A 13,256-nucleotide genomic window follows, 5' to 3' on the forward strand; every position below is an offset into this window, starting at 1 on the left:
TTGTTTTGAACAAGTATTAACTTAGACATTATTTTAAAAAGCATTATTTTAGCTGAAGTATTTGTATCAATACCGTGGGCCTTTTACCCCGTGTGCAGGGTAAAAGGCCCATCTTGCCACCTCATACATTTATAAGATTTGAATGATTTATTTTCCATGCTCCATTAATGTTCAATACAACGTATATATTTTTTTCTGCAATTATACATTTTAGGCGCAGTTAATAGCACATTTTTCTTAAGGGGGGCAATTAGCCCCTTTGTACCCTAATATTTATTTGTGCTTGCAAAGGTACAAGCTACTTTTAGAAATGCAAACATTTTGTTGAAGATATAAAAATCAAGATTAAGAATTATGTACACCATTCAAATTTTTGGGTAAGATTATTTTCAGCAATTAAATTGCATTAAATTCATCAGAGATGTTGACAGTAAATATATTTATATTGTTACGAAAGATTTATATTTTTAAAAAATGTTCCTTTGAACACACACAGACAGAGAGAAAGATTAGAAAGATTTCTGAAAGATCACGTGACACTAAAAATGGAATAATAAAGCCTTGGTGAGGAAAAGGAACTTATTTCAAAAACATTATGAAATCTCACCGATCCCTAAACTTTTGAACAACAATAATGAATCTGACTTGATGTTATTCTGAATTTGTTTTAATGGTAAAATAAACATTCTGCATTTAGGCAGCAATTCTTATTTCTTTTTGGGCAAATTTTCATATTTTTTCAAATATTCTTGAAATTCCACACAAATGTTTTTAGACATTTTTGCACAATTACTTCAAGAATAAATACAGTATCCTGACCCTGTGTTTTGGAGGTGAAACTAAATGAAAGACAGAGGTTCAGAATGGTGGTAGAGAGATAGAGATTCAGAACAATTACAGTTGACAGTGAATCATCGCCTCTTTCACTCGCTTCGATTCTGTGCTTCTCTTCCTTTATTTCTTACTTCAAGGCCTTTGACTTGGCTTTAATGCTTTACTAAAGAATGTAAACACTTCTATCCATAAGCCTTCTCAGAACGGGTTTGCCTGAAGAGGGAGAAATTGATTTTCTTGGAAGGAGGGGAGAGAAGGATAGAGTTCGTTCTCTCTGATCAGGAGTCAGTGCTTCCTCTAATGCTGAAGCTGCATTCCAAGGGTCTTACAAAACATCTTCATATTGTTTTGTGGAGTTGTTGCTGATTTGCTTCGTACTACCTTGGTGGAGGCCCAGACAGTACACTCACTGGTTGCCATTTATCATTTCACCTGGCACATTTAGTGTGTGTGTGTGTGTGTGTGTGTGTGTAAAGACTCCCTGTTTCCACTCTGAGCATGAGCAGATTATTTCAAGAAAATGTAAAATTCAAGATGATATGGTGATTATGTACACCACTAAGTTTGAGATAAGTTTTTATTATTATTATTTTATTTAAATGAGCATTTATTTAATTAATTAATATATATCTTTATCTATCTATGCGTCATTCTTCTGTCTATCTATCTGTTGTTCTATCAGTTTCTCAAGTAATGAAATGAAATTAACTTTTACAGTTCACACTTCACAGTTAAAAACTATTTAAAAATATCGGTAACACTTTATTTTGAGTCCACTTTAGACATTCTACTAACAGAAAGTAACTTTGCAACTACATGTCAATTAGCAGTCATTAGAGTATTAGTAGATTGGTAAACTTCTAACATTTTATTTTGATGGGTCCACAACATACAACACATACTGACTATGAGAAACTTTGCAAGTATATGTCAACTTATTCTACTAACCCTAAACCTACCCTACTGAGAGTTAGTAGACATGTAGTTGCAAATTATTGAGAATTAGTTGACATGTAGTTACAAAGTTACTTATAGTTAGTAGAATGTCTAAAGTGGACTATCAAAATAAAGTGTAACCAAAAGATCTATCAAGCTTTATTATTTATTATTAAAATAGATCAATTCATTAATCAATTTATTAACTATGAATTATGATATTGGTTTTGTAATTTATTACAAAATAAATAATGTTATATTGCTATTGATGAATCCACCGCAACACATTGGTTTCTCCAAACCCTATAGGTCTGTATCAGCAGATCTTCATGCACATATTCTGTGCTAGTTTTCACACTATTTTTTTTCTACTTTGCCAAGTCTGGTAATTACTTCCAAGTGTTTCTTTGCACAAAATGTCTTTGTCGCAGTGGCTGATTGGTGAATCACGGTTAAAAATGACAGAGCAGGAAAATGAAGATTAATCAGGCCTCCTGACGGCCTACATCCTGTGCCCGCTAGACACGCCACGCTGCTTTCAACCAATCAGAACAACGATGACTTGGAAATTTTCTGGACCACCTGTACAGATTCTATTAGCAGCACATGCTTTGGCTTTTGATTGGCCTAATAACCTCCCACGATTTCTCATGTGTTTCATGCATTGAGAGATAATGATTATTTTGTGGAGGCGATATCGCTCTGAGATTTTGCATTTAGATAAAAGATGTGCTGTCTTTGTAAACATAATTGCGATCATGTGCCGATTACCCAGCTTGGTCTAGATTTAAACTGAGAGAATCGGTCTCTGTACTCCTCTTTAAAAGGAAAAGCTTGCATGTTGTTTTTTGCTAGAGTAATATTGACTTACTGGAAGTTTCTCACCGGATTTCATTAGTGCTTGTAAAACATTTTGAATTTCTGTCACTCCTACTTTCTCACATCAAAGTGAGTTGAATTCACTTACGCACCTATTGCAAATGTTAGTCGTGCAAAGAGTGTGTATTTACTTTTCCATGGTATTAGAATAATTTCCCTCATATGAACTCCCAAATCACACAGCTCATGACTTTTTTCTCTTTCCTTCTCTCGTTCTCTCCCTCCATGCTCTTTCCTTTCACTTTATCTTTTCTAAAAAAAAAAAAAAAAAAAAATGTTAAGCCCAGAGTGCTGCAGCAGCCACAGTATTATCAGGTATCAGAATCGTATCATTGCAGCTAGATAAAGCAGAATTGAATCAGGCTGATGATAGGCGGTAGGTGTATCTTGGCTTTATCAGTTATCTACATTCTCACTCTCACGCTGTGGGGACTTGTTTCTATTCATTGGCGTTGCCAGCAGTCATTCTGCCCCAGTCATGCGTATCTGGAAGACATTTTGAGCTGTCAATTGGAGACAGAGAAATGCACAGCGCCCATGAGAAATGGTCGGGAAAGGATGCAAATTTCTGACGTACACAATGACAGAAAAATCACACTGGAAAGAAAGAAGAAAACAACTCTCTCTCTCTCTCTCTCTCTATCTAGCTACAGTATCTATCTATCTATCTATCTATCTATCGACTCGTCATAAACAAAGTCACTTGTTTTTTTTTCCTGTGTACATTAGTGTTTTTGAATGAATGAAGTGAACAGTGATTTATTGACTCACTCATAAAGACTCTTGTTTTGCTCCTTTCATTGAATCAGTGTTTTAAACCAATGAGTTAATGAGTCCACGACTCACTCATAAAGACGTTACTTGTCGCCACCTACTGGTGTAATCATATACCATGCAGAAAGACTCCACCATTAATGCACAAATTAAAAGCAGTTTTAACGGATTTGTTGTGCTTTTCAACTTTACAAACATACATAGTTTAATAATAGAGCGCAAAAGCACTTTCTCAAGTCTTTTAGAGATGTTGGATATTGCAAAACTATGCTAATTTGTTCAATGTGTCTGCAACAGCTGTTTAGGTTGCATTTTTAATTTGGCCTATTGTTTAAAAAGCAAGTTAAAGAGCTATTTTTCTTCTCCACTGATACTGGAGCATGTCAAAAATAAAGTTAAGGCACCACTAATTAGAAAACATACACACACAATTACGCACAAATGTGCTGAAGTCACTTTTTATCAAGTCTACATTTAACTAATTGATAGTTTACCGCTAGACACTGCAGAAGGGGACATTGAACATCAGGTGACAGTACGAAAGTGAATGCGCATGAATAGTTTTGTATAGATAGATAATAGTAATCTATATCTAGTTCCATTCGTACCATAAATGTGAGCAGTCTTGGGAATTTGTATAGCATTGTTATGAGATTCCTTTCAAATCCTATTTTTAATACAAATGAATCATCAAGCTCATGTATCTTCCAAAGTGCAATCTTCATTGATGTAATGTGCAGTAATGTTGGAGAAGAAATACAAGTACGACCCTGCTTCTCCAAGTTCATGTGCGCTGGACCACAAGATGAAATTCTGAGCCAGAATAGACCGAGAATTTTATTAAAATCATTTATAAGGTCTTGAAGTCTATGGCCATTTTGTGCGGTTTGGTTTAAATATTGTAGAACATCACAAAGGCTGAAAATGATCATGCACCGATTAAACCTCTCTTCCGACTATTACCATGGGAACTATAAATAGGTGTCTACAGACAAGGGTCCAGATAAAGAGAGGATCATCCTGGATATCTGTCTCAGGGGAAATTCTGTGGATTGTCATTCCATACAGCTCTTTTACTGCATGCTTCACACTTAGTAGGGAGTGCTGGCTAAACCCCCTCAGGTTCCAAGACCAGAATCCTTTGTTTTGAGTCCAGCTGCCTGATGTTTCCGGAGGGGGAATTTCTTCCATTCATCTTTAAATGAGACCTTGCCAACTCTTTTCTGGTGGTGGTGACCTGCAGCACCTCATGCTGATATTTTTGTATAAAATGTTTGCGAGTGTGTGAAAGTGCTGTCGGCCATTTGTAAAAAGTAAAAAAAAAGAAAAAAGTATATTTTCAAGGTGATTTTTCATAGGAAATGACTTTTATTTTTCGCACATACTCTATTTTTCTTGGTGAGAGAACAAACGGTCTTTTAAGCTTTATTTCTGTATAAAATTTTGAACATTTCAGCTTTGTTTTCTCGAACAGTCTGAAAGTACAGTTCCCTGACCGACTTCATCTTTCCGTAAATGCTTCCGACTGATAGATTTCATGTGGTATGTGGCTTGTTTAAGAGATGTTGTTCACTCAGTGCATTTTCAGTGACTTGACCTTGCTTCAAGGCATATTCAACATCTCCTAGTTTTACTCTCCTTCATGTCTTTCTACAGTTTTATCCTTTTAGGGTGCATTTGCTCTCTGTTCTGTTTTAATGTGGCATTCAGTGCACAAAATAGAGACAGTGAATACTTCTGCTTAGCAGTATGTCCATCATGGCTTATCAAGAGCATTTGTACCAAAAAGACTGTCTGTCTCATATATAATCTTACATGTATCTTTACCGGATACGATGTTGCTTGAAGTTGTATACATATTGCAACCACAGATCAATCAAACTTGAACGTACAAACAGTTGAAAATCAAATATTACCATAAAATACTGCTTATTTTCATTTGTGTGTGTGTTTGAAGATAAATAAATAAATAAATATATATATATATATATATATATATATATATATATATATATATATATATATATATATATATATATATAATAGAAGGCTAGAAACCAGAGACAGTCAGAATTTATTTGAATAAACAAAAAGACTAAACTTATTGAAAATAAAATAACATATTCTCTATATAATGAGAAGAAGAATTTTATCATTTTATTTCAGACTTGAAGTGAATTTCATAAAGAGATTCATAAAGAATATAAAGGTCATGGGTTTAATTCCCAAGGAACGCATGATGTGATAAACCTGGTAAAAAAGGTAGATAATTGTTCTATTGTAAATATTTAAACATTATTAGTAGTCTTTTTCCTGTTTGAAGTGCTATTTTCCATCCCAATGTGGTGTTTTCCTTCTCCAGCACAGCTTCCGGTGGAGCTTCGGTCTTTGATGTGGAGATACTGCTGTGTGGGACAAAGCAAACGGCAGCATTTATCGGGCTTGTCTATCTCTCGTGTTCTTGAGTGATGGGCCAAAAATGGCAGTTTCTCTTCATACTTCTGCAGGCCATTCATCCACATGACTAGTTAGCTATGGAGGTGGGCTGAGGCCTTCAGACGGATCCTCTGAGGACTGACACAAATAGAATGTTAGTGCATCCACCTTGAAAGCAGTGACAAAAGTGGCAATCACAAGTGGCGGCCTGTACTATTGTACTGTTATTTCAATTCAAACGAGGGCCACGGCTCACTCAGGAGACTTGAATGAGGTACAGAAAGGCAAACACTTTTGCTTTTGCAGTGGGAAGAAACTTATTCTCAGTAAAAATATTACATCTTGCTTTGCATTCCAGTTCTACTCCGAAACATAAAATAATTTAAATAATGTACATTTGAAATATTTTATTTATATTTTGCTTGGAAATAGAATAGCTAAAATATTTAGCTATCCTTGGTAAGGTAGTCTGCAAGGTCTCTTGAAAAAAAAAAAAGTAAGATTTTTTAAATGTTTTTTGGAAGTCTCTTGTACTCACCAAAGCTATTTATTTGCTCAAATATACAATAAAAGCTGCAATATTGTTTCTATTTTAAAATATATATATAGTTCAAAAGAACAGCATTTAGTTGATTATTTTTTTTTATGAATTATTTGTAAAAATTCATGTAATCGGGAAGTCATGGTTTGGCTGGTTAGCTGGTTATTTTCTGGGCGCAAAGCATGTTTCAACTTAACATCCATAAAAAAGCTGTGTATTTTGACAAAATATCATTTTGACATTTAAAAAAAAACATATTATGTTTCACCATTGACCATTTTTGGATTGTTCAACGCAAAATACAAAAAGGTCTTGCTGAAGATATATGCTATTTCACACTGCATTTTAATGTGTGGTTTTCTGTGTGACAGTATTTGTTACTTTTTATATCTATCCCACATTCCGCTAATCCCAGTATGAAACTCTCAACACTGCTGTCTGTGTCTGGTTGGGGAAATCATTCCTGTTTCCCCTCTATCTGAAAGCCCAAACAGAGTGGCCACCATTCATTGCCCCTGGTGTAATGGCCTTCATCAGTCTCCCATCACATAAAGCCTGCCTGTCATTAATCTCACCCTGAGACCACATGGCCGTCTGCCGACAATGATCTGCAAGCACCGAATCCCCACAGCACAGAGTCTCACTGACCTACTCATATCTTAAAAAGGCACAGCAGCGATATGAAAAATATGGCAGGTGTCATTTTATGAAATGGCCTCTCGTTGTCATCACCCAAACATTAAAAATGGTTGTGCCCTGTTTGTTTGTCACAGATTTAACCCTTATTTGTGACCCTTGACCACAAAACCAGTCAATTTTTTTAAAATTGATATTTGTATAAGCTTTCCATTGATGTATGGTTTGACAATATTTGGCTGAGATACAACTATTTGAAAATCTGGAATCTGAGGGTGCAAAAAAAAAAAAAAAAAAAGATATTGAGAAAATCACCTTTAAAGTTGTCCAAATGAAGTCCTTAGCAATGCATATTACTAATCAAAAATTAAGTTTTGATGTATTTACAGTAGGAAATTTACAAAATATCTTCATGGAACATGATCTTTACTTAATATCATAATGATTTTTGACATAAAAGAAAAATCTATTTAAATAAGATTTAGCATGAATGTGAATCTGGTTTTTAATCAGTCAGATGGTTTTAATCAGAAAGAAATGTTCAAAAAGACTTGTTCAAATGTGCGCTGTTTTCCACAATACATTACATTACCTAAAGTACAAAAGCTTTAATCAGGCAACGTATGTTTTAGGTCTCTAAATAAGGGTGTTGTGTAAAATATTGGTAATCAATCTATGCATTTTAGAACATGCTTGAGTCGAGAAGATATTTCTTCATATAAACGATCTCGCACCAAGGTGGCTGACAGTCCATTAGGCTGAAGTGCTAGGGACTGGTGTGACAGAGTCATTAGTTCACTGAATGAGGCCTGATCTCAGCCTGTCAATGCTGGATAATGGAGGCTCTGCTTTCCAAGGAACACCTCTTACTTTTTAGCACAGGGTGGAAAAATCTATATGCTTTTCCCTCAGCTTTAAATTTAAGTGACAGTCATTTCAAGCACAGTGAGGTCGTTTTTTTTTTTAGCATATTGCATTTATAATGGCTCCATTGGTTGATATGCATATGTAAATGTGTGCGCCGGCTGTTTGATATGGATCATTATGAATGTATGCATGCTGTTTGATGTGAAGCATATACTGTGTGATGACATTGCAGTGTTCTGTATGACCTGCTATTGCATAAACATAAACATAAATATTTGTATGTTTAAAAATTCAAATCAAGTCTCGGACCTATTTAGTAACACTTTAATTGTTTTCGAAATGTGTAATCACCTTTCTTAAACACTCAAGTCGAGACACAGTTTCTGTTCAAATCACTTAAAATCAAACTTTTTTGCTTTATTTTGTAGGACTTTGCACCAGTTCCCACAGCCACTATGCAAACTCGTTATCTTGCATATTGCTAATCTAATCTGTCACAGGCAGGCACAGAAATTCCGAGCACGCAATCATCTGTCCCACAGCACCCCTGGAGCAGATGAGGTGTTAGGCGTCCTGCTCAGAATGGCCAGAGAAGGTGCCCACGTTGGGATTGGAACCATGACCTTCCTTTTCACAGTGCAAGCCTTTCACCAATAAGCCCCTTAAAATGTAACTTTTGAACAGAAAATTAACTTTTGGCACAGCCTCCATGTTTTCTCCATCATGCTAATGTCATTATTTTGGTGTTTAAGGCTCAGTTTGTCGCTCTCAGCCAGAATAAGGGTACAAATCCACACACTTATCAACTAGACACATATTGGGACATGATGAACGGTGCGGTTCGGAAGATGGAGGGTGCTGGGAACAGAATTAATGTTCGTAATAACATCTAGGGGACCTTCTTCTCATAGTTATGAGAATTTTTCAGTACAGAGGGGAAAGCGAGCATTAAGTTAAGGGAAATTAGGCCCCACAGCACCAAGACTTTACAATATGAACAGTAGGTTCTGCAACACTTTTAAGGTGTTAAGGCCAAGCACGGAGCGGCTATGGGGTTATTTTTAGACTGAAACTTAAAAAAATCCATTGTATTGTTTGAATGTGCACAGTGATTCCCAAGCAAAAACTGCAGAGCGTGCATGATTATAGACCGGAGCTTAATCTTGTGGTTTTCTATGGTTCAAATCCTCTGCAAGCTCTCTTGCGCTCCAGCACTCTGCATAGATTAACAGAGTCTGAATGAGCTTTTCCCTTTGAAGAATATCCTGAGAAAGCATTCACTTCACACTTGCAATTGTTGCCCTCCAGATTTGCCAAAAGAGTGCTCTCTTGTTGACTAATTTTCAGAGCCGGGAAATTCACCAGTAAAGGGTCTGATAATCCATTTACTGATTTTGACCTTGAGCGTGAAGCCCTCTTAAAGACTAATATGAATTACTGCAGTGTTTTGGCATGCTGACGTGAATGGTTTGGCAATGGCATTTTGAAAATCCTCAGTGCACCTTGTAAAGTGTCATTGATGAAAACTATGTCAACACAGCACATTCTATGCCATTGTAATAACAAATAAGTATTGACAAGTAAAGCAAATGCCAGCTAGAACATCACAAATAAACACCATGAAAACGGTATTTTTTTCTTTTGTAAACGTACACCACTGTGCATGGGATTGCGGCCTCAGTTTTTTTAATATGTAGCTCTGACTTTCAATTAGTCCTAACCTTTAGAGCCGTCACTCAAAAGTTTAGAAAAGGGTAAAAAAGATAAGTATAGCAAACGCCTCTAGGTCTTTTTCTGCAGTTTTAAGAAATGTCCTTTCCTGTGAAGGAGACAAATGTAGTGTCACATCCAGATACTTCTGAACTGAAAGGTGGCTATCGCCCAGAATTGGCCTAATTTTTCCTCACGGCTATTTGAAATGGATGAGATGAAAAGCTATTGTAATTTTCCAACTGGTACTCGAGATCTGTAATGGAAAAGGAGAGAACGGACAGATATCTGTTTATATTACCTGTTGCCTTTTTTTTCTTTTGTATTCCAAGCAAGCTGAAGAGATATTATGGGCATTATGATATTTCTCCAGTAAAGTCTGTTGAATTGAAGGTTAGGCTTGGGGTTTGGACTCCAGTATTGCTTCTAGAATATAAATCATTGTTTTCTTAGCTTTTTCTTCAGGTAGAAGTTAGCTTGACCTTTTCCTACTGTAAAAAAAGACTTAAAGAAAGCTGATAATTGGACATACTAGCCCAATATGACTTCCTCCTTTAAATGATAACACTTTGCTTTTCATTTAAGTCCCTCAAAATGTATTCAACTCAGTTGTTAAATTTATGTGGTGATGCCGTCTATCCCTGTGCATCCTATTTTTACTTTAACATACTGTATGGCAAGCAGTCTTATTTACCCTCTCCTGTTTGTGTGACTTTCAACAGGTGCAATGTGGACAACAAAGTATCACGGGTGGCATGGCTCAACCGGACCACTATCCTCTTCACAGGGAATGAAAAATGGTCATTGGACCCCCGGGTGGTCCTACTAAACACAGCAGTCACTGAATATAGTATAAAGATCATAAACGTGAACTTATACGACGAGGGGCCGTACGTGTGTTCCATCCTCACGAACAAGAAACCAGAATCGACAAAAGTGCATCTCATCGTACAAGGTAAATCTTGAGAGGATTTTTCATATCTCTTAAAGTGAAATCTTTTAATGTGCGGATGAAAAAAGCTTGTCAAAAACTCGCTTCGTGTTGGTTTGGGATTTTGTTGACATTTCGGTTGGGTAAATAACGGTTGACAAACAACTTTGGTTCTCCTTTTCTAGGCTGATGTAATTAAATGAAACTCAGCAGATGTGACTCCCGGTGATGAAATTGGGATTTAATCTGGGTGTAATTTTAAAATCGTTGATGGATATTGATTTAAGACATGCAGCCCAGAGAGCAACGGAAAAATAGAGCAGAGGCTTTGTTTTCTCCTCACTAAATCAAGTGTCGATACCCAGACCTTTGTCGTGATTTACAGTGCAGTCGATCGCCTTCATATTCGCCGTCCAAAAAACAATTAACGCCGCTTGTAGCCAAATCCATCTTGGTTTGGGGTCCACAAATCAGATATGCGCCAAAAACCAGAAACACCATTTTTATCACGTTTCTCAGACCATCTGCGGAGTCAGAAAAAGCAGGGGCGTAAATTTCATCTAACAGTAGGGGGGGACAATAAACGTAAAATTTCTCAAGACCAATTTTTGAAGGGGACACAAATAATACAGCCAAAATTGTACTTGTAAGGACAGATATGTGTACACAGCATGTGTACATAGCATGGAGACCGTGTTTAAATATGAGTTCGGTTCATATGGTTCACCACGCGGTCATATTATAATTATTATTTTGCGTCCTCCATAGTATTTGAGGTTTCGTCTGAAACCGAGTGCGTCTCTTTAGATATTCAACAGCATTAAGTCCACTGATCTGCCACATAACATCATACTGACCAAAACCCAACACATCGGTAGGTCTCTACAATATTAGCCTAATATCAGTTCACACAAAGGCTTATCGCCGTGTTAGTTGTAGTGGGTGACAAGCTACGGTATTAAGCTTGTTAACCTTATAATCGCTCATAGAAAATACATTGGATATCATAATTTTTTGCTATGACTAATTATTAATGATCCAGCATCATCTGTATTAAAGAGAAAGAATAATTTCACCCGATGTTTAAAGAGAATTAAATAGCCTTGACAGCCTAAGTTACTTACACATAACTAACCGTTACTGAGGAACTTGCTCTCTCCCACCGAACTCGTGTATGTGTGTATCGGTAAAAGAGGAAAGCAGGCAGTGGACCAAACCACTGTGAGGCAAGGGAGGGGGGAATCAAAACATTTCTGAACTTAAAACGCTTTTTTGCATTTATTTTGTTTTACTACTCACACAATTATTTTAAGTATATGTCCATTATATTATTTTCAATACACAGAGTTGCGTGTAATGATATTTATAGGGAGGACAACCCTCAGATAGGAGGAGTCCTGTCCCCCAGGATTTACGCCTATGAGAAAAAAGTGTCAGATTTCCCATGTTTCAGCGGGAAATAGTGTTTTGGCTAATAAAAGGCGCCTTATCAATTGCTCATTAACCTTTAGTACTTTGTCCTGACACTAATTACTGCAGGCTTAAATAACTGAACAAATAGACCAAGGTAAGGTGCTTATTTTTTTTCTGATTAGACACACAAAGTGCAAATTGGAGTTTGGCTCGCCCGTTCAGTTCCCGCTTAACCTGCAATTCAATTAATTATAAAGACTTCATCTCAGTTTTAATAAATCAGTCATTCGCCTTCCTTGTTTTATCATGCAGTTCAACACTCCGCATCTGCATGGCACAACATAAGCATACTGGAGAGCGGGTGTTGTGGCCCTCAAAAGTGCACTTAAGATATTGAATTGTTTGCAGCAGGCTCCTTTTCCCTTACACCCAATAGTTGCATGCTGAGTGGTGTACAATTTCAGCCTAGTGTTCTTGAGAATGGATCTGAGAGCTTTCTGAACAGATGGGGTCTTGGTGTGCCTTTACTGTAATGCTTTGTCTCAGCTATGCTAAATCTTGCCACGCTCAGCTAAAGTCTGCCTACACAAACTGTAGCGCCCTGTCTATTTCTGTCATCAAGTGTGGCTGTATTCCTCTTAAACTCTGAGCCTCTGAAGCTTGTTATTGCATAAAAATTCAAAGAGCGCCTATGGTATCGTTCTCACATATCTCGCTTGACATCTGCGTGCTTGTTTTTAAGTGTCCTAACATATTTCGCGCTTGCTCCCGTTCCGGTTTTAGGTCACTCATTAGCATTTCTCGAACGGGACAGCATGCCATTAGATTTCGCATTTGCCGTCCTGTAGTGTATCAGCGCTACATCTATTTATGTGGTTGATGACTGCAGCTGGAGGTACGTGTCTCTGTAAATGGCCTCATCGTCTTCCGCGGTATTGATCGGATGCATCGATCAGATGCAACGCGAGAGGAGACATACGACGCGTTAGCGTCCAGCGCAATTCGAAACCTGAGGTTTTCCTCTGAGCTCCTTCTCTGAGATACACAAAGCATTATTCTTATAAAACCACTACATGCAGAAGACAAATGAAGGTCATTATAGTCTAAGCAGGAAAACATGTTTTCATTTTATGTGCTTGCATTTAGAGGAGCATTGCTGCTGAAAAAATCTGCTTAGGTTACAGGTTTATGCTTGTTAGTGCTGGTGCAAAAAATGCTAATCTTGCTAGTTAATGTAACAATTCATCCAAAAATGAAAATTAGCTTAAAATGTACTCACTCTCAGGTCATCCAGATGAA

At 36.9% G+C, this 13,256-nt stretch overlaps 1 protein-coding gene across 3 annotated transcripts in view; it reads left to right on the forward strand.

Annotated features, from left to right (window-relative positions):
- opcml (opioid binding protein/cell adhesion molecule-like) overlaps positions 1 to 13,256 on the forward strand; it is a 153,247-nt gene that overhangs the window by 94,090 nt on the left and 45,901 nt on the right. For all 3 annotated transcript variants that reach the window (XM_058790260.1, XM_058790259.1, XM_058790261.1), the window contains one exon: positions 10,336 to 10,568. In XM_058790260.1, the coding sequence (XP_058646243.1) occupies positions 10,336 to 10,568 (233 nt within the window). The remainder of the gene's footprint in view (positions 1 to 10,335; positions 10,569 to 13,256) is intronic.

This window comes from Onychostoma macrolepis, chromosome 10 (genome assembly GCF_012432095.1).
Source record: "Onychostoma macrolepis isolate SWU-2019 chromosome 10, ASM1243209v1, whole genome shotgun sequence".
NCBI classification, from domain to species: Eukaryota; Metazoa; Chordata; class Actinopteri; order Cypriniformes; family Cyprinidae; genus Onychostoma; species Onychostoma macrolepis.